Source organism: Urtica dioica, chromosome 5, assembly GCF_054948205.1.
Source record: "Urtica dioica subsp. dioica isolate 48M chromosome 5, U.dioica_male_clone48M_v1_H2, whole genome shotgun sequence".
In the NCBI taxonomy this organism is placed as follows: Eukaryota; Viridiplantae; Streptophyta; class Magnoliopsida; order Rosales; family Urticaceae; genus Urtica; species Urtica dioica.
Window position 1 is genome coordinate 28,674,158 of NC_142760.1, and position 22,331 is coordinate 28,696,488.

At 34.9% G+C, this 22,331-nt stretch overlaps 3 protein-coding genes across 4 annotated transcripts; 1 reads left to right on the top strand and 2 right to left on the bottom strand.

Annotated features, from left to right (window-relative positions):
- The first annotated feature begins 1,671 nt into the window (after positions 1 to 1,671).
- LOC149397745 (uncharacterized) lies at positions 1,672 to 4,861 on the top strand. Its single transcript, XM_089615974.1, has 5 exons — positions 1,672 to 2,193; positions 3,131 to 3,847; positions 3,944 to 4,023; positions 4,108 to 4,179; positions 4,284 to 4,861. Exons 1-5 carry the CDS (start codon positions 1,864 to 1,866, stop codon positions 4,585 to 4,587), a joined length of 1,503 nt encoding a protein of 500 aa, XP_089472100.1. The 5' UTR covers positions 1,672 to 1,863; the 3' UTR covers positions 4,588 to 4,861.
- A 1,429-nt stretch (positions 4,862 to 6,290) lies between these two features.
- Positions 6,291 to 9,485, bottom strand: LOC149397746 (uncharacterized). Of its 2 annotated transcripts, none has more exons than XM_089615934.1 (6): positions 9,245 to 9,485; positions 8,050 to 8,772; positions 7,791 to 7,967; positions 6,921 to 7,063; positions 6,741 to 6,851; positions 6,291 to 6,608 (listed from the first exon to the last, which is right to left on the bottom strand). In XM_089615934.1, the coding sequence occupies exons 1-6, from the start codon at positions 9,359 to 9,361 to the stop codon at positions 6,530 to 6,532; spliced, it is 1,350 nt and encodes a 449-aa protein (XP_089472060.1). In that variant the 5' UTR covers positions 9,362 to 9,485; the 3' UTR covers positions 6,291 to 6,529. The 2 variants fall into 2 exon arrangements, with proteins under 2 accessions (XP_089472060.1, XP_089472059.1); XM_089615933.1 differs by having other exon boundaries at positions 6,921 to 7,069.
- A 2,081-nt stretch (positions 9,486 to 11,566) lies between these two features.
- LOC149397747 (uncharacterized) lies at positions 11,567 to 13,413 on the bottom strand. The gene is made up of 6 exons (XM_089614336.1): positions 12,935 to 13,413; positions 12,733 to 12,796; positions 12,273 to 12,671; positions 12,142 to 12,189; positions 11,740 to 12,024; positions 11,567 to 11,668 (listed from the first exon to the last, which is right to left on the bottom strand). The coding sequence occupies exons 1-6, from the start codon at positions 13,411 to 13,413 to the stop codon at positions 11,567 to 11,569; spliced, it is 1,377 nt and encodes a 458-aa protein (XP_089470462.1).
- Positions 13,414 to 22,331: the final 8,918 nt, after the last annotated feature.

The following is a 22,331-nucleotide window of genomic DNA, read 5'->3' on the forward strand; positions in this document are numbered from 1 at the left end:
GTTTGATGAAAAATCATGTTTAATACCATAGATGTAGAAAAATCACGTTACTAACTTAAATATGGAAATAACTGAAATTTATCAAAAAATAAATAAATAGAAACGTAAATATGATGCATTAAACATAATTTTTCATCAAACACAATGAGTCTATTTTTGAAGATCTCGACGCCACGAATTTGTAGGATTTGAAATCAGTCAATTTCGAGTTCGTATGAGAAATATATGAATTTTTGAAGTTTTGATGAGGAAAAAAATTATTTGAAAAAAATAGGAGAGAGAAAATGACGAATTTGTTAATAAATAAGGGCAAATAAGATCTTAATTATTGACACATAAGCCATTTGGCTATATCACTAAAAATTATCAAACGTAGGCTAGATTCAAAATCACTAACCTACTACTCAGTAGTTACAAATCTATTTAAAAGTTGTATCAAGAGTTCTAACGAATCATCTCTTAGTCATTTTTAATGGCCCGTTGTTGACGTAAAAGTGGGTGAGAAATTTCATAATTAGGTGTGATATTGCATAAGATTCAAAATTTATAAGTTGATGGTCTCAATCTGTTTACTATGTGTATTTCTAATGTTTAGGATAAAAATACTTTAAATACACACTATGAAATAAAGTACGAAATAACAAAAAACACTTATTTACCCATAGAAAATACTTCATGAAATATCCCAAAATAGCCAAAACTGATTACAAAAGTTGGTAAAACTTGAGCTAGATGTTCTTGGTTGATGAAACAATGAATTATTTTATTTTATTTTTTAAGTACATGGAGAATAATATAGTTATAGGTCCAGAGAAATGTTGGATAAAAATAAGCTCATATATTAGAGTTAGACATAAATGTCATTGAGTAGTTTTAAAGATATCTTGCTATATACATTAAAGATACACATAAAAAGGAATAGTTGACACTACTTATAAACCTATTTCATATGATAAATATCACACCTAATTTTAATAGCTGCATAAATACTTAATTTTTTTTTTATTTTATACACTTAAATACTACTTCTTTCACGGAAAATATACTGGATGTCACGTTTTAGGACCATCATTAATAAAAATTCCGCTAAATGACACGTGGATACTAAATAAAAAAAATGAGTATTTACGTGTATAAACCCAAAAAAAGAGTATTTATGCCACATTTAATCTAATAATAATAATAAGTATTATTATTTTCAATTGAAAACTGAATATAATTGTGCACATTGAGTTTATGATTGTTTTGTTAATAATGATTATAGATTTTCATTATTACGTTTATGGTTGATATATAATTAATGAACTATTAGTGATCATTTCATTACAAAAATTATTTTGTGAACTTCTTTCTGCATTTATCGTTACCGTTAAAAGCTGCAAAAATATAAATAGGAACTATATACTTATGTTTTTAGATTTATATACCCAATTTTATAAAATTTAGCATCCACGTGTCATATAACAGAATTTCTACTAACAGTAGCCCTAAAACATAATATTCGGTATTTTTCCGTTGACAAAAAAATAGTATTTAAGCTCAAATATATCAACTTAATTTGTAATTATTTGAAACTCTAAGACACAGAGTGTCAAAAAACGACATCATATCGCGTCACAAGTAAACTCGTCAACAAATTTACCATCCCATCCCTCCCTCAACGCAACGGCTAGTTCTCATATGACCGTTTGGAATCTTAAACATGCCCATGAAGATCTCAGAAACTCCGAACCCAAACCCAAAAAAACACCCAAACGCACAAAATCCCATTGAATTTCAGACATCAACTCCAAAACACACAGAAAATCTAGAATCTTCACATCGTTCCAATTCAGCGGATCAGATCATCCAAACACATCAAGGATGGTCAACTCTCACACGGCAACAACAACGTACTACTCGTCGCTCCACGAATCGATTGCCTCGATCTGCAAGAACATCCTTCCCTTCGGCTCTGTGAAGCGGCGATTAACAGCGACAGAGCGGAGGCTCTCGAAGCTTCAGTCAGACAATCTGAAGTGGCAGCAAGATTCTTTCCACCGGATTCTCAATCTGATGGGGCTTCACCGGGAGGGAATCTTGGCCGCCGGCGAGGTCTCGGCTTTCCGGTCGCATCTCCTCGAGACTCTCATTGCTTCTCCGCCGGAGCAAGAGCAGACTGCGATTTTGCGGGACAAGTTGCTATTTTTGCAGGTAGGGGTTTTCTTTTTTCCTTTCTTTCTTATCTGGTGCTTTTTGAGCTGAAGTTTTGAGCTTGGATAAATGTCTGGAATCTTATCTCGGGACTAATTTTCTTGATAGTTTTAGAATTATGGAATATCTGTAATTTAGCACGTTTCCAGGTCACTTTATCGCTTTCTAAGTGGTGATTCGCATATGGGTACTGGTTAATATTTACCAAAATTGTTTTCATGGGAGCTATAAATAAACCATGTAAAATATAAAATTGTATTGATTTTGGGAGTGGAATTTTTTTTAATTTTTTTTACAATTTTTTTACTGAGTTTGGATTAATTTAATATCTGATGTGTTCATAATTATGGATTAAGAACTCAAAGTTTTGTTGTAAGTAGTACATAAGGTAAAATTAAATTCACTTGGTCTTTAGTTATGGTTTTAAGAGCTGAACTCTGCTGAATTAAGCTTGGATTTAAAATCGCAGCACTAATCACTGATGGTTGTAAATTCTAGAATGAGAGTTCAAAGAGCTGTTGTAATTAGCTCATTAGTTCTCAATTTTTTTTTTTTAGTTTTCCTCGACTATATATATATAAGACCTATTGAATCCTTATCCATAATACTTCATTAGGAGCTATTCTATTATCCAAAATATTCATCTCTAAGTGGTCAAATTCCTGTGTCCTGTTTTGTTATCGTTTTGTGAGTTCACATTCTTTATTGAAATGAGCTTTTTGATGACGTAGGAAATCTCAAGATAAATTATTTTTCAAGTTTTTCAAGTTAACTAGAACCGTTTCTAAGTGGTGAAGTGATAACTACTTGATTAAGGAGATATTCTTATGCGATAAAACAAGTTTTTGTAGAGAAGTTTTCGTAGATTTTAGACTGAGTTGTACTTCTGCAGAAACGAGCATAATTTACCAACTAACATAAATGAATTTTTTATTAGGAGCTGTTATATGCGAAATGTATTTCTTTAGAGGAGTACCATTCTTCAAAAAGGCCGTTGCTTCAACGTCTCTCTGTTCAAGGAGCCGAGATCGAAGTGAGGGATGTGATTGTCGGAGATCTACCGAAGGACCCGAAAGAGAATTCGGAAGAGGTATGGTCAGTCATTGACTTGAAGGACGAGAACCTTCCAACGAGCAAAGGAAGCTCTAAGAACAAGTCGTGGAGGCCGAGCTCCGCGATCAAAGGCGCAACCTCGGTTTTAGGGTTCGTCTCGTCTTACAAGCCCGGAAAAATCAGAGAAGAGAAGAGCATATTTGATTTGGAGGCAGCGAGGCTCGCTGCTTCGTCGAATCGCGAGACGGGCTCGTTTCTCATGCCTGAGAGCTTCACTCCGGCGAGGGAGAAGAAGGTGGTAGCAGATAATAATACCTCGGCGGACAAGGGAAAGAGAAAACCTTTCAAGTCGCTCTTCCACAAAGAGCATAATAGTCCGGTCTCTGTTGATTCGGCGGCGAAATCAGCGAAGAGGCATTGGGGGTTCAAGAAATGGAACAAGAACGAATCGGAGGACGAGACCGCTCCGTTGCCTCTCGATGAAAAATCCGACTCCGTTGATTATTTGGCACAAAGTCCGATCGGCGAAGGTCCGGACACAAAGTCGATCAAGAGGAAGCTGCACAACGATGGTGCTCCATCGGATTTCTTCATCGACAAGGTATCTCACTAAATTCCATAGCTTTTATTTTTTTATTTTCTGAGTTGAAAAACTGAATATGTGCTTATTATGTTTGTTTGAATTTCTTTTGACGAGGTTTTGGGTGACAAGATTAAGAAGGAACTGACCCGGATTGAATCGGAACTCAGCACCACAAATCCCAACCTCAAGTTCTCGTACAAAATCTCCCTTTTGATTTTTCGATACTTTATAAATTTTCTTCTGTGTTTTCACACTGACTTTTTTTGTTCTTGGGACAGTGATGACCAAATTGAAGCAATCTCCACCAAGCTTCCGGTGGACAAGACAGAGCTCAATAACTTCTTCCCCAAGTAAACAAACAACTTTATATATTTCAATGTCAACTTTGCATAGAATTTGAGAAGGCGATGATAAGTGTTTTACATTGTGTCTTTCTTTTTTTCTTTTCTTTAAGGTCATGGTGTGACAGATATGGAGATGTGGTTCTTGACGTGGTGAAGAAGGAGTTCAAGGACCATGTTGGAGAAATGGAGAGTCTGAGGAATGAAACGAGAGAAAGGCGAAACAGCAACTCGAAGAGATGGACTACATTCGATGAAGACGATAACGAGAACTTTCACCCGAATCTTTTCTCTAAGAACAACAACGCTCTCTTTGTTGAGCACAGCGACAACAAAAGTCATGGAAGTAGAAAGGTGAGATCTGAATCGACTCTGATTCAGGACCAAAATCCATTTTGGACCCCAAGGCATGCTTAGTAGTCTTTTGGAGAGAAGAAAAACAGTGTTGGTATTGTACAAGAACGATTCAGTTCTTCATGCACTTCGAGTTTTTGTGTCTTTGTGTTGTAAAAAAGCTATCACCAGACTGAGTTTATTGGTCCTAGATAAATGTTAATGGTATATTTTGTCCAAAAGCTAGAGGGTGATAAAACCTTACTCCAGTAGTGGAAGTGAAAATGCTCTACTTATAGTATCCTGCTACTATCGTTTACTTGCAAAAATAATAAATAAACAAAAAAACAACGAGGAAGGGCAGGGGGTAAATAAAACCGAAGACATAGTAACGACTTTTGAACCTTAACTACAACATAATCAATATAGTTTTAAGAATACTATGTATTTCCCTACAGAAATGCTAACCATCCCGAATATTTATTCCGGTTGATTGTACTACTTAACGTGTACTTGCTGACGTGGCTTTTTTTTTGGTGTATTTATTAAAAGAATGCTAAAAGACACCGTTTCAATAATTGTAATATAGATGCTCACCATTCTTTTCTCGTTCCTTCTTCCCAGTTTGTTCATTCTCTCTCTCTATCTCTCTCTGTCTCTCTCTCTCTTTTCTTTTCTTTTTTTACAACATCTCAGTTTGTTCATTCTTAATGAATAAAACTTCACACGAAAAATATTATTGAATCTCTTAAAGAAAAAATTGTTTACTTCAAAAAAATACTCCGATTTTTATATTTTAAGTTTAAACAACGAACCAAATTTTTTTGAAATGTTTACTGGTAATCCTGGCGATAAATTCTGGTTCAAACAAATTGTGCTAGTTTTATTTGGTATAGCCGTGGCGGTTCTATGTTTTGCTATCTTATTTTTATTTTTATTTTTTTTAATCAAAGTGTCTCATAGGCATATCAGCCACGACCAAATCAATAAAGTTGAACATTTAGCCAGTAAACATGAGTCATTAAAGTTTAGAGAACATTTGGCAAGGTTGTGGGCAGCAAAATTACAAACTCTAGGTTGGGAACACAAACAAAATACTGGAAAACTGTGACAAGGTCTGCAATGTCCTCTAAAATAAGCCATGCCCCCCCCGTGTTTGGAGAGGCATTTTTCGTTGAAGAGTTTCATCGCCGTGTAACAGTCCGATTGAATCAGCATGGAGGCCACCGGACAAGATCTTGTCTAGGGCTAATTAGGCCAATATCTCACCATCCTTTTGAAAAATAGTCAAATTTTCATTTCATTAAAAAAAATAACTTACCAGGCCAAGGCAAATTAAATTAACTGAAAAAACTGTCATTTTTTAATAATTTACTTAAAATAACGAATTCATAGTGAGGCTTGCTCCTTAGAAGTAGCTAAGAATTATTGGGCTAATGATGAAAGGTTAAAGATATTAACCTTTTTCGCACTCATATATGACACTTTTATTGCTTCAACTAAGATAACTAATTAGTTCTAATATTTTGTTTCTTTTTTTGTTAGTCAAATAATTAAGGGATTTGTACGTAACTAGCCCGTTGATAAAGGGAAGTTTTAAAAAAATAAGGTTTGTTTTGTTTGTTTATACTGAAAAATCAATTGGAAAAAGATAATATGGGAATTAAGGTATAAATTTGGCTACTACCTTGTTTTTAGATAGTTTGGCAAAAATTATAATTTACCCTTATAAAGGGGTTAGTTAATTACAAATCTCTATTTTAAATGGACATTTTTTTATTAAAAAAAATATGAATAAAAATTTATAAATGGAAATGCTCCCAAAAAAAAAAAAAATTAAATCCGGCTGAATAGCCTACAAACTGAACTTGTGTACAAAAGTTCTAAAAACCGATTAGTGACAAGAAAAAAAGAAAAGAAGGTTACTTGTATATGCCACAACTTTTTATTTATTTATACACATATATCACCATTTACACCAGGGGGAGAAGATCTCTTTACATTTACATTAGTGTATACATTGAAGTCAAACAGGTATCTCCGAGTTAGAGACAGAACAGTCTGTTAGACCCTCACGAACATCTCTACGACAAAGCGGGCATACTCTGCAGAGAAAATTCCAAACAGTTGCAAAAGCAAAGGAATCAGAGACAAACAAGATAAAGCTAACGTGACAGCTTCACTCAGTGTTAATCATTTGAAAGCACTTTAAAGAAGAAGAAAAAGATTACTAATACCCATGAATTTCCTTCAGCCACTTATCCACACACGACATATGGTATTCGTGGTGGCAAGGAAGGACTCTGATTTTGTCGCCCTCTTCGTATTCGGCGAGGCAAATGTAACACCTGTTCAAATGATTATCGAGTTTAATTTTGCGTCGGAATTGAGGTGTAATGTGGTTTCGAGAGGCTTACTCTGCAATATCCTCGCAGCCCTTTCCCTTGGAAATCTTCGAGTGGCTTTTGAGAGGGAATGAATCGACGAGGGAAGATGGGGCAGGGCTCGATACCATAGATAGGGAAAGAGCCACGGGTTGCCGGTGAATTTCATCCCAAACCTGTAGCTTGTAATAGATTGCGACAATAAATAAACAACTAAGTGAGGTTTTTTGTGTTAGTCAGAGGACTATGGATGAAGAACTATAAGATTCTTTATGCGGTAACAACTCGAAATCAAATGCAAAATGAAACCCTTAATTGACGCAAAGAGGTTAGGGAGCAAAACAGAAGCAAGTACTAATTAGACAAAACTAGGGCACAATATTTAAATGGAAATAAGTATCTGAAGAAGTACCAATGAAGCAGTGTACGGTGGTGAACCAAATAAAGTGGAAACCAATTCCACAGGGTTTTTGGCTTTCTGAGAGTTTTAAGAATTTCTATTAAAGAGAAAAAGCTTCGGTAAAAACTTACTTATTTTCCCATGGTACATTCTGATAATATCCTTCGACTTTTATTGATTATATTATGCTTATAATTATTAGGTCGGCTTAGGTGTTTATTTTCCTTGGGCAGTGGCTATAAAAGGAAAGGGTGAGGGTTTAGAAAGAGCATTCAGTCAAATAGAGAGGTTTGGGATTTTCCCCATGGAGAGCGCTGGATCTCTCGAAAGGCCTGTAACTATATGTAAACACCATTTATGAATACAAATCTAGTCTATTACTAAAATTACTTCTCTGATTAGAAGGGGAATCTATCACATTCGCGTAGATAATATAACATAATAACCCTAAGAAGATAAAATTTATATATATACATATATATATATGATGGATGAATAATTACCTCAAATAACGCCTCAGCAAGCATGACAATTCTCGATATACTTGAGCGAGAACTAGACTCTTCACTTATCAACAATGACTCACACGAGCACGTACCATCCAGATGGATTCCCGAAGGACAAAACATAGTAGTCCTTCTACCACTCTCGCCGAACCCGCTTCGAAGCCTTTCCCAGACCTGCAACCAATTTCAAACCATGAGTTTCAGACATCCATAACACTCTCCAAAGGCTAATAATGAAAGCAGACATAGAAGCCACCTCGGATCTCGACTGCCGTTGGTACCCAGAATCCGATCCGTCCACGTCATCAAATAAGTCCCCGCTGAGACCGAATACCCACCCGTTACGAGATCCCACGCCGTCGGGGCGGTCGTCCATTGAGAAAACATAGGTCGGAGAATCGGGAACTCTCCCGGAACTTCGCCTCGAAAACGCGTCCCAAATCATCCTCCTTCCGCTCCGCCTCACCTCTCCGTTGTTTCCTCCGGCGTTGCTATTGCTGTTCGACAAAACATTCGAAGAAATGCTCAGAACATCGACCTGGGAGACAAGAAAGCCCAAACCCGACGGCGCTACTTCTTCAGTGGTCTCGCCTCCAAACGGGCGAATCTGAGCAGAAGAACGAGAGTCTGAACCTAAACTTCCAATGGCTGTTTGTTCCACGGCGCGATTCTCGGCCGGAGCTGAATCACCACCAAGTCCATTCACCAGATTTGGATTAGCCGATAAATCCAACGGAAGAGTATCATCCAAAGATTGTCTCTGTTTAAACAAAGTACTAGACGAACTAGCCCTATGGTTACAACCCCTAGAAGACTCATCATCATCACCATCACTAACCCTCGAGTTGCTATTTCGATTTCTTCTAAAACCACCCTCAAAACAGTTACTCAAACTTGTTCCCTCGCCGGTGTTCAAATCCGAAGATAATTCCAGCCTCGGGTCCTGAACTTCATGACTAATTTCATAATGCTCTTCCATCTACAAGTATTTGATGATCAACGATAATTATATAAATAAATACACACAAATCGGTCTCATTCAATCAATTTCTCGAGCCTCGTATGTTTTTATTTTTTCAGTCTCTCGATTAACCTAAACGTGGTAAACTCAACAGAGTGATAAACTAGACATACGAGATATAACTAGGTTTAGTTTATCAATCGCATCCTGTGTTCATCAGGGAAAAATTATACCCGAAATTTTTCATTCGCATGGAACAAATTAACAAAAACTTAACTATCGGACTTGACCAAATTGAAGAATTAAAAAAAAAAAAAATTACAGAGATAAACTAGACATATGATAGATACTAGGTTCAGTTTCTCAATCGAATCGTGTTTTCGTCAGAAAAAGGCCAGAAATTCCTCATTCGCATTGAACAAATTAAAAAAAAAACTAAACTATCGGACTGGAACAAATTGAAGAATTCGAAAAAAAAAAAAAAAAAAACCTGAATTGCGACGCGAGAAGAAGATGCGCCACAGAGAAGTATAGACGACAGAGAAGAAGAGCAGTTGACTCGAGGCCGATGACTACGCGATCGCAATCTACTATTGCCCAAACCCATTTTTACTGTTAGAGAGTGACTGTCTGAGGAAGTGAAGAAGAAGAAGAAGAAGATTTGTGATGATGAGGTAAGGAAAGTATAAAAGATGGGAGGAGAAATGAGTCCATCAACTATCTAAACAGACCGACTTATATTTTATTTATCTATGAAACTGGAAAATATTTGAATGTGATAATTCGTATAAATGTTTGTTTCATAGTTTATTCACTCATAGTGTTTTTTTTTTTTTTTTTGAAAAATAGAAATTTATTATTAATCACAAACATTCTTGATTAATTACAGACTCTATCGAAGGACGAAAATGCTCCAACCAAATGAGTTTATCATCTATGGAAACTGGGCCGGACCTATATGATAAGCCAAATAAACCTAGGCTTAAGGCCCAAAAAAATTAAAAAAAAATAAGGCCCACATATTTTGTATTTAATAAGCATAATTTTTATCTGATAAAGCCTACATAGTTGAATATTCAACAAACACACAAAATTGACATTTTAAAATAATGAAATAAAAGCCAATTAAATATCTTAAAAGCTGAAAAAGTTGTGTACTTGGGGCTTTTTCCTCTTCTTTTGCCGTTATACACACAAAGACAAAGTTGGATTTTTTTTTTTCTTGCTGAAACAAACCAAAGTTCCTCTGTGTACTTGGAGTTTTTTCCTCTTCTCTTGCCATTACACACGCACACACAAAACTAGCTTCTTTCTTTTTTTCCACCTTCTCAATGAGTGACATGAGCTTCATCAAAGACTTAAAATTTAAGGTAAATTTTGATTCATAGAGTTTTATTTAGAGGAAATGGCGGCACAAGTCCCTTAAGTTTAAGGAAACATCTAACAAAATCCTCATTCTTTATTTTGAACGGTAAAAATCCTTAATGTTGAAAATTGTAATTCCCGTTGGTCCCTACCGCTATGTTACGTTAAATATGTAACGGTATCAACATTTTAACATTTCATTTGTAAAATAAATAAAAAAGAAATGACTTAAACATTTAAAACAATTCAAAATAAAAACAAAACATATATACACGACGGGAAATATGAAAATCCCAAATCGACAAAGCCAAAAATCCCTAAATCCCAAAATCCCAATTTGAAATCCCAAATCGACAAACCCTAGACCAAAATTCCATCTTCTTTTGGTTCAATGGGTGATGAACAATCTTCGTCGTCGTTCTATGGCCATTCACAGCGCACGTCGAGGCGAGGAACCAGTCCCAGTCAAAACCCGGTAGCTCATGGTCGTATTGTGAATGGATTGTGCATGTGTGGGGTCGCGGTGGTGCAAAGGACGTCGTGGACTGATTTAAACCCAGGTAGAAGGTTCCTTAGTTGTTACAAGAAAAGAGTAAGGATCTGTGAATTGTTTTAGGTATGTGAATTTCGTGGTGATAGTTTAAGGTAAAGTTAGGTCTGATTGTTTGTGGTTATGGTTTTAGGATGCTGGTGGATCCTCAAGCTTTCTGTGGATTGACCCAGAAGGCGTGGATAGGTCAACACAAGAAACACTGCTGAGAAGAATTAAGCAGCTTGAGTTCGAGAATCGGCAATTAAGAGATCAAGTTTCAAGTTTGATGGAGTTTAGCAGCTCTATTCAAGTTGTGGCTACAAAAACAGGAAATAAAATGTTGTACATAAAGCTATTAGTGTTTGTGATACTCTGTGTACTGATCAGTTGTATTTGTGCTTGATGATTTGTGTATCGTTTAGGGTATTTTGCTGAATATGCCTCAATTGTAACTGAGAACTGATTTGGCCAAATTGAGGCATCAATTGTATCTGTTTTGAGATGTTGTATCATTAACTGAGTTGAGGTTTGGCAAATTTGTGTATCTGTTTTGAGATGTTTATCTGTTTTTGAGATGTTGTATCTGTTTTGAGGCATCAAAATGACAATTCATTTGAATCAGTACAAACCTGTACACAGAGCCAAAGATTTGGATCAATACAAAATGGACTAATAATTTGCAGCATTACAAAATGGACTGATAATTTACCTCAGTACAAAAGGGACTAATAATTTGCAGCATTACAAAATGGACCATTAATTTGCATCAAAATGTCAAACTAGTGTCTAATTGTTACACTGCTTCATTACAAAATGAGCTGCAGCTATATCAAACTCTACACAAAATGAGCTGCAGCTATATCAAACTCTACACAGAATGAGTTGCAGCTATATCAAACTTGAGACCGAGCTATATCAAACTTGAGACCGAGCTTTTTGCTTCTCTCTTCTTGCTCTTCTCTTGATTGTCTCTGGTAAAGGACTATCAGCAACAGGTCTGCCTTTCTTTTTTGGTATCTTAACATGTCAAAAGTCATTGTTAATTAAATGGTGCAACAATTAAACAACCTATGAAGATATATTTATACCTGACTTGATGCTGGATTAGAACATGTTCTCTTAGAATGCCCTTCTTGACCACAATTGCTGCAGTGATTCTTCTGTCCTTTCCTAGTGTGCTTTGTTGCAGTTGAATATTCAGGAAATGGCCCAAACCCAGGAGCTGGCTCGTCATTGCTCTTCTTCCTTTGTTTCTTAGGTCTTCCAGGCAAGGTAATTTCAGGTGGTGGCAGAATAATGTTCAAACCAGGTTCTGGCCACTTGTCAGGACTTGTCATGGGCTCAATTACTTGACTGTAACACTCATTGTGAGCCTCACGTCTATACCAGGTATCAACATAGTCATATTCCTTGTGTTTGGATGCCCAAATACATGCCAAGGCATGTGGACATGGTATGCCAAACATTTGAAAAACTCTACAGGTACATACCTTAAGCCTCAAGTCAACTACAAATGACTGTGAGCTTTGGAAAGTTACCTGGAATTTGATTGACAACATGAGATCATTTACAGCATTAGTTGATTTAATACAACAAACTGAGTTGAGGTTTGGAAAATTACCTGGAATTTGGAATTGCCAGCATGAGTTGATTGACAGAACCTTGCCACATTCTTGTACTTCCCAATAATGTCCACAATCCTAGGTCCAACAGGAGCCTTCCATTTCTGAGCTGCATCCCTCTTTGTGGCAAACCTACACATTAGCCAAAATATGATCTTCTCTAACAAAGTGACAATTGGTTTGTCCCTGGCCATTAGGATTGCAATGTTGAAGCTCTCACATAAATTGTTCAAGATCATGTCACTCTTAACATTCAGTCTGAACTGCGACCTGCTCCACTCCTTGGGATTCACTTGCCTAAGCCACTCATATGCCTTCACCTTCTCAGCTTTGAGCTCATCCATTCTCAGCTTGAACTCCTCTTCTGTACTTGCTCTAGCACAATTCCACAGCATTTGCTTGAGCAGCAAGCCATTGTGTTGCATTTAACTTGGCTCTATTAAACACTGGATAGGAAACATTCGTGAAATGACCTGCAGCTGCTAGTTCTTTGAAGTTATGATAGTCCATATTAGGGTTCAACCTAAAGTAATCAATAAACTCAGCAGACAACCACTTACTATTGACTAGTTTATTATAAAAAACTAGTCCACAGTCATGTTCATCTGTTAGAGTATTGATTCTCATAGTCCTGTTATCTGAATTCTGGACCTTAGCATACAATGTCCATTTACATCCTTCTCCTCTGCACCTAGCCTTAATTCTGGTTTGATCATTGTGCACGTACTTAAAACTCCTATGCTGCTTAATGAACACTTCTCTTAACGTTGATCTCAGAATCTCAACACTTGGGAAAAGCATACCTAATTTGAACTTGAACTCGGCTAGATTCACGCGAGGATTAAATGCCATCCTCGATGGTTGTTCATCATCTTCATCTTCGTCGTAGAGGCTCTCAAGCTCACTCTCTGACCTAATGCCATCAGATTCTTCGTCTTCACCACCCACGCCTTCTTCACATGCTTGGTTTACCGACGCCCACCATTGTTGAGGGTGCTTTGGGTGTGAATCCTCGTCATTGTCTTCCTGGCCAACATAGGCCTCTTCGGCGAACTCAAACTCCTCATTTCGGTGCTCGACTCCGATTTGGGGTTCCTCTATTTGTTGTGCCTCGATTTCTTCCCTCGTCGGTTCTTCCATTTGCTGAAGTTTTCAAATCCTCTTGTTTGAATTTTTTAACTGTTTTACTGATTTCTTTTTTAAGTGTTTTGTTTTTATTTTGAATTGTTTTAAATGTTTAAGTCATTTATTTTTTACTTATTTTACAAAGAAATGTTAAAATGTTGATACCGTTACATATTTAACGTAACATAGCGGTAGGGACCAACGGGAATTACAATTTTCAACATTAAGGATTTTTACCGTTCAAAATAAAGAATGGGGATTTTGTTAGATGTTTCCTTAAACTTAAGGGACTTTTGCCGCCATTTCCTCTTTTATTCATTAATGTTTTATTTTCATAGTTACCAAATTGTTTTTATCTCAAAATTAGTGATCACTGGAGAAGTTTAGAGACAACAAGTACATTGAATCCAAGATGGGGAAAGCAAAAAAGAGAAAATAGTAGGCATTTTGCTCATTCTTACTATCTTAGAAAACTACCAAATGGGGAAAAGCATGATAGAAGATGGTTGATTTATTCAAAAGATCTTGATAAAGTATATTGTTTTTGTTGCAAATTGTTTAACATTCATAACAAGAATCAATTTGGTTATGAAGGGACAAATGATTGGAGAAATCTTAGTAAAAAATTGAAAAGTCACGAGATAAGCAACGATCACATAAAAAGCATGAGTTCTTGGTTTGAATTAGAACAAAGATTAGCAAAAAAATAAGTCAATTGATAAACATGCTCAAGAAATAATAAATAAGGAGAAGGAACATTGGAGGAATGTTTTGGTAAGAATAATTGCAATCGTGAAAAATTTAGCTAAGAATAATTTAGCATTTCGTGGAACGAATGAAAAGATTTATCAAGAAAATAATGGGAACTTCTTGAGTCTTGTTGAAATGATAGCGGAATTTGATCCTATAATGCAAGAACATGTTCGACGTATTCAAAGTGGTGATATTCATAATCATTATTTAGGACATAGGATTCAAAATGAGCTTATTCAAATGTTAGCTTTTGAAGTTAAAAGCCAAATTTTGAAGACTATAAAAAACGCAAAATATTTCTCGGTCATACTTGATTGTACTCCGGATTCAAATCACATAGCAAAAATGTCTATCGTTTTAAGGTGCGTATGTATGAAAAAAAAATCCAATAGCCATAGAGGAATATTTTTTGGGATTTTTACAAGTTGATGATACTTCCGGTGAAGGTCTTTTTGGTACACTTGTACAAGAAATTGAAAATCTAGGATGTGACATACATGATATAAGAGGGCAAGGTTATGATAACGGATCTAATATGAAAGGAGAACATCAAGGTATTCAAAAAAGATTATTAGATATAAATCCTCGAGCATTTTATACACCTTGTGGTTGTCATAGTCTTAATTTAGTACTTTCTGATGTTGCAAACTCTTGTGTTAAGGCTATTTCATTTTTTGGGGTTCTTCAACGCATATATTCATTGTTTTCTTCTTCTACCAAGCGTTGGAAAATGTTAAAAGATAACATATCCGATTTGACCGTTAAATCATTGTCGCAAACTTGTTGGAAAAGTCGTATTGATAGTGTTAAGGCAATTAGATACCAAGCTCCAAAAATTAGAGATGCATTGCTTGAGTTAGGAGAAACTTGTGACGATCCTAAAATAAAGAGTGAAGCCAAATGTCTAGCGGAGCATGAATTAGAAAATTTTGAATTTTTGCTTGGCCTGACTATTTGGTATGATATATTGTTTGCTATCAATGTTGCAAGTAAAAGCTTACAAAGTGAGAGTATGCATATTGAGATTGCTATAGATCAATTGAGATCTTATCACATATTTTCAAAATTATAGAGAAAATGAGTTTACAAATGCCATTATTTCGGCAAAAGAGATTGCAAATGAGATGGAAATTGAATCCAAATTTCGAAAAAAAACGTGTGATTCATAGGAAAAAACAATTTGGAGAAAGTGTTGATTGTGGTGAAAAACTAACCCCCGAAGAGTCATTTCGAATCGAATATTTTTTCTTCATCGTTGATCAAGTTATATCTTCACTTACCAATAGATTTGAGAAATTTGAAACATATGCAAATATTTTTGGATTTCTTTTCAATTTCAAAAAGCTAAAATCATTGGATGAATGTACTTTGAAAAAAATTTCATTGAATCTTGAAGATGTGTTAAAATGTAATGGAGTTTCTGACATTGATGGGTTAGATTTGTTTTGTGAATTAAAAGTGATAAGAGAAATTTTGGTGAGGGAAAACAGTACTCCAATTGAAACACTTGATTATTTTTAAAATGTGGATTGTTTTCCAAATGCATGCATTGCTTATAGGATATTACTAACTATTCCTGTAACCGTGGCTTCCGCCGAAAGGAGTTTTTCAAAGTTGAAATTAATAAAATCTTATTTGAGATCAACTATGCAAGAACGGTTGAACGGGTTAGCTATGTTGTCAATTGAAAAAAATATGTTATCCGAGCTTGAATTCAAAGATCTAATTAATATGTTTGCATCACAAAAGGTTAGAAAAGTTCTATTTTTATAAATATTTATTTGCTAAATATTTTGTTTGTATGTTTATCTATTTGTTAGGTATTTGTATCGAAAAATGGACAAGTTGAAGACGCGTGCTCACAAAGATCTTAATAGACATTTTCTCTTTTTTTTTTCTTTTAAGTTAAGAAGATAATATTAAAAATTGTTGTTAAAAAATTGATACTATTACTTTTGAATTTTATATTTATTTATTTTTATAAGGCCTTATTTTAATGTTTCGCTTAAGGCCTCGACAATCATTTGGCCGGCCATGTATGGAAAGAACGTAAGTTGCTAACCCATAGGCTGCCATGTTGGCTTCCCTATAAATTGAGACAACTTTACTCCTGGAAAGTTAGAGAATAAACTAGATACATCAGACAAAATGGAACCAAACTCATTATTGAATAAAGATTTCCTCTCCAAAGCTTGCACCACCGTCTTAGCATCTGACTCCACAAAGTGGATAGGCAGAAACACGTCCAAAGCCCAAGATAAGCCGTAGCGGAGAGCGAGAGCTTCAGCTTCTTTGACCGTGAATTTTCCTGGGAGATTTTGAGCCAATGCAGCCATGACCAGTCCAGAAGAGTTGAGAATAATAGCTCCAATTCCAACAAAGTTATAAGATTTTGGAATTGAGGCATAGACGTTGAGCTTGTAGAGGTCGCAACTTGGGGGTACCCATCTTGCGTGGGAGCGGTCCTGTTTGGGGTCAGGATCGCTCGGCAAACTAACAGAAGATGAGCATTGGGTAGCCTGAAATTCAAGAAGAAAATTTGACGTCCACGAAGTAATCTGGTAAGGGTCATTCTTAATGTTTTCAAAGATCATTTTATTCCTTGCATTCCATATAGACCAAGACATACAAAGGAACAAAGAGAAGTCTTTTTTATTAAGAGAAGAGTGGACCGAGTGTATGATGTCATTAAAGTTAAGATTATAAAGCGACTTGAAACTTAGCTTAATGGTAGAGGTCCTCCAAATTTTTTTTGCGAATTTGCAATGAATGAGGATGTGACCTACTGTTTCCCAGGGTCCAGGGCATATATTGCATTTTGGTGATTGAATGATCTTACGTCTGTAAAGTCCAGTGGCAGTGGGTATGACATTATAATATGCTCGCCAAATAAAAGATTTCACCTTATTGGGAACTGTTATAGAAAGACATAAATAAATTAAAACATGATATTTTGTGAAATTTGAGAAAAAGATTATCGTAATATGATTCCAATAGGCATAAGAACAAGAAAAGATGATATTGTGGGGCGGAAATTTAAAACAGTAAAAAAAATGAATTCAGTCACTAAATATGTATTTGGTGTAGAACATCACTTAACTAAAAATATAAAAAATTTATTAGCACGGTTTGTAATAAAACATTCATCAAAAAATGTAATAAAAAACTCTTTCAATATCTAAGTTACTGGCACTAAAAAATAGCGTCGGTATTAATTTTATCTTGGGGGGTTCTCTGTTGGAAAAAGAGAAGAAAACTATTGGACGGAATAAAAAGTTCCAAACTGGGTTATACTAATCCTATTTTACAGAGATCAAAATAAAGCAGATCTGGTTTTAAAAATTTAGAATTGATGTACCTTGAGTATGCCATAATGTATTCCACCATAAGTGAGTTGAGGAGGAGTCCGATGTGGATGCCTCTTGAGGTCTATGACTGGCTAACTTGTAACCTGATTTAACTTGGTAGTTTCCGTCGACCGTGTAGTGCTAAATTAATCGGTCACTATTATCCCTTAGACTTACGGGAATAGCTTGAATTCGTGGACATCTAACTCACTGAATAGATGATGAAGCATAAGTGCATTCCATTCTTTATTATCCAAAAGCAAGTGGGATACACTTAGGTTTAACCCTTCAGGTATACAACCAATAGGTCTAAACGTAGGTGAGGTTGGTATCCATGGATCTGCTGCGATATTGATACGCATACCATTTCCTATCTTCCATCGGAGACCTTGTAATAATTCATTTCCCCACATGATGCCACGCCAAACTATGGAAGGGTGATGGCCAATTGATGCTGATTTGAGGTTGGTATATGGGAAGTACCTGGATTTGAAGATTTTTGCGAGGAGAGATTGGGGATTGTCCAGAATTCTCCAAGCTTGTTTTGCCAGTAAAGCTTGCAGTTGAAACCTTCGAAAGAACGAAAACGTAATCCACCATCTAACTTTGATCGGCATATGGATTTCCAGTTTTTCCAGTGTACTTTATTTCCTTTGGATGTAAAGCCCCAATAAAACTTAGCCTGATTCAATATAAGAGCATATAGACTCCAGTAATTTGAAGCAACTCATGTAGTAAATGAGGATTGATTGTATCACTGCTTTTAGCAAAATTTCTTTCCCTGAAAGTTGTATCGAGACAGTTATCAAGATTAAAAATAGTATAAATGTATGTAATCAAAGATTCAATATATGCAAAATGCAAAAATAATACCAAATTAATGTATCAATGCATTCCAATATTGATAAGAAAAATGTTTTAGTTTAAATGTAGAGTTAAATGTGACAAACCGAAAAGAAAATTACCAAGTAGCAATTATAACCAGTTATAAACTTGATCAGAGCCTGTTATCAGAGTCCAAAATCAAATCCTATCAAATTGAAATTAACAGATCTAGAACCATTATATCAAAGCTAAAGGAAAAATTGATATCAGACATTTACTAATTTATGACGAATAAAACAATATATACATATACTACTAATAAGCCTAATACCAGTAACAACTTCAATGACCCATAAACATTTTTCTATCTAATGATTTGTCACAACACATATTTTAGTTTCAAAATCATTATTAAAATCAAACACAAACTCTGTGTAATGAATACAGTGAGTATAGTTGAGAATGGGCTCGAAGGCATATATTTCTAGAATATTAAACTATACAAGTTGCCAAGTAGAAAGGTGGCCAACAGTTTTGAATAACCACGTAAATTACTCCACAGTGCAAACAATCACTCATAGTTGAGGTGTCAATTCTTTCAATATAAAATATTATAATAATTGAGTTGCGGATTAATTTCTTTCAATTTCTGGGTGATACGCGTAGATTTGATAATGGGATAATTAAGTCATTAGCCTAATTAAATCACTCCTCTATAAAAAATAGTTAAAATATCATTTAATAATTAAGAAAGTAGTTTATCAAATCGAATTAAATTCAAATAAATGTTCTAATTGAATTTATTTCAGTATGATCGTAATAAATTCAATTACTTGTTTTAGTTAATTTAATTTACATCGGCTTATTAAGCTATTTTTTAATAATATAAAATTTTGATTAAAATGAAAAAAAAAATAATGTAAGTTAATAGAATGATTATTTTGAAAAATTATTCTTGTCAATATATAATAATAATATTTTCTTTAAAATAATTGTGTACCTTATTTTTGTGTTAATTGATTCAACAGGGAAACGTTATAAATAAAACACAAAAATAGAGAATCGTGTGTTTCTACACATTTATTTATTAAATACACTACCTAATATATTTAGGGCGTTGTAGATTCGTAGTAAAAAATAAATTATAAAATTAGGTATGTAGCCAACGTTTGTAAACATTTAGAAAAATAGCCAATGAAAAATATATTTGACTTAAATATCGTCATATTAAACATGCTATAATTAACAAAAGTATATAAATAATTTAAAAAATTCGACAATTAATGAGAAGTTTTATGGGCTCCGAATTTCTAAAATAATTTCAACCTACTTTCTTAATTAATAATAAAATTTTCACAAATTTAGTTTCTTAGCTTTTCTCTATAAACCCACAAACCCAAACTAATCTTTCATTAAATTTCAATTTATTTCGAAAATGAGCCTTTTCACAGTGTCCACCTCAGCTATCACCACCAAAGCAAATGAGCATTTTTTTGAATGATGTCGACATTAGTACCGAAGATGTCAATATTTAAAGCCTAAATATATTATAAAAATGGTAAGATTAAATATATAATAAAAACAATTGTTCTTCTTCTCCAACAACCAGACTCATAAGCTGAGTTTCAAAAAAATTGAATGTTGCAGAAAGTCGCCGAAAATCTCAACGTCCGCCAAAATATTGTGAAAATCAGCCTGAGCTCGTCTAAAAGTCGTCGATAGAGGTCGAAAGTCGTTGAATGTCGCCGATTCTGGGTCATCTTCAAACAATGGATCCGAAAATCGTCAATAACAGTTCGTTTCGTCCGATTCTCTGTGTATATGGCCAAAATTAATTTGGATTTTCTCTGTATAAGAGACGAAAAGGAGTGGTCGTATTTGATGGAATCGACAAGCCGTGGTTGCCGAATTTCCAACGACATAATGACGAAAAATGACATATGGTGATATGATCCTCCGAGCAAGGAAACAAAGGTACTTTAAAGCTTTAATTCCAAATTCAAGGGCTGAAGACTTCAACAAAGAATTTCATGGCTTAAGCCAAGACGAATGGAAAAAGTATAAAGCTTCCCATGGGATGATCTGCATCTTTTGAGTCAAAATGATTACCTTATCAACGGGAGATGATATTTTGAAGCAAAAACATTATTGCCTTGATCAAATCCAAAAGAGAGTGACTATTGTGTTACCATCATTATTTCAGCTCCATTTAGTGACGTTTAATGGCCTGAAAATGAAAGGTTACTATTATTGTGTGTTTTAATTATTTAAGTGGGTTTAAATGGCTTTTAATTCTGATTGTGTTTAATGGTTGTTAATGGGTTTTAATGTGCAAAAATGTGTTCCGATTACCTATGGGTTCTTAATCATGGTTTAATGGTTGTTAGTGGATTTTAATGTGTGACTTTTGGTTTTCCTAGCATGAAGGATTGTTGCATGCCTATAAATTCCTATTCATTTTAATTAGAAAATGATCCAGATTTTGATTAAAAAACAATGAGAGTCTTCTCTTGAATTGTATATGAACTTTTATCGAACTTATCAAGAAGAGTCTTGTGGCATTCAAACTGACTTATCAATCGGTCTTTCGCATCCGATCGTGGCGTCATTCAATCCTCGACTTATCAAACGAGCTTTCACCATCGTTTGTGGTGTCTTCATTATTCCAAGATTCGTGTCTCTTAAGGCGTTGGGTCGCGGAGTCACCAAACTTGTGGAGAAAATGATCCTTCAGCTGGAAGTCGTGTTTCTCGCATCGAGCATCGCGTCATTTGGTATCAGAGTGCAGATTTCTCCCAGGTTTTTACGACTAATTGTTGATAGTTATAATTAAAAGAAAATGGATTTTGATAAGCTTTTGAGTGAAATGAAGGATATGGTTTCAAAAGAAACGACAAAGCTTGTGAAGAGATTAGAACAAATTGAAGAAAAATTACAACCCAAGAAGTCTGATTCAAAAGAAAAGGAGATCATAGTGGATTTTTTTTTATGGAAAACATCTACACCATGTTTGAACAACCGACTCAACAACAAGATAAGGAAGAACATTCTCAATATGCCGAAGTTGTTGAAGAAAAGGAAAATCCTTTTGAAGAGGAGTTGGTGACTACGCTGATTGATGAGTCTATTCTCGTGAAATTAGAAGGTCCATACTTGGCATCTCTTGATTTTGAAGATACCAAGAATCCGAAAGATGAAGTAATTTCGTTTGAATCGAAGAAGGTCAAGATTTTCTCTCCCATCTCTGAATTCAGCAAAATGCAAGATTTGAGGACAAATTTTCTCCAAGAAAGGGAGTATGACATACTCCGAGCTAGGAAACAAAGGTAGTTTAAAGCTTTAATTCCAAATTCAAGGGCTGAAGACTTCAACGAAGAATTTCATGGTTTAAGCCAAGACGAATGGAAAAAGTATAAAGGTTCCCATAGGCTGATCTGCACTTTTGGAGTCGAAATGATTACCTTATCAATGAGAGATGATATTTTTAAGCAAAAATTTTATTGCCTTGATCAAATTCCAAAAGGGAGTGAGTATTGTTACCATCATTATTTCAGCTCCATTTAATGCCTTTTAATGGCCTGAAACTGAAAGGTTACTATTATTGTGTGTTTTAATTATTTTAGTGGGTTTAAATGATTTTTAATTCAGATTGTGTTTAATGGTTGATAGTGGGTTTTAATGTGTACTTATGGGTTCTTAATCATGGTTTAATGGTTGTTAGTGGGTTTTAATGTGTGATACTATGGTTTGATTGCTTATGGGTTCTTAATCATGGTTTAATGGTTGTTAGTGGGTTTTAATGTGTGACTTTTGGTTTTCCTAACATGAAGGTTTGCTTCATGACTATAAATTCCTCTTCATTTTAATGAGAAAATGATCCAGATTTTGATTAAAAAAAAAAAAAAAATTAGAGTCTTCTCTTGAGTTCTATATGAACTTTTTTTTCGAACGTATCAAGACAAGTCTTGTGGCGTTCAAACTTCAAACTGACTTATCAATCGATCTTTC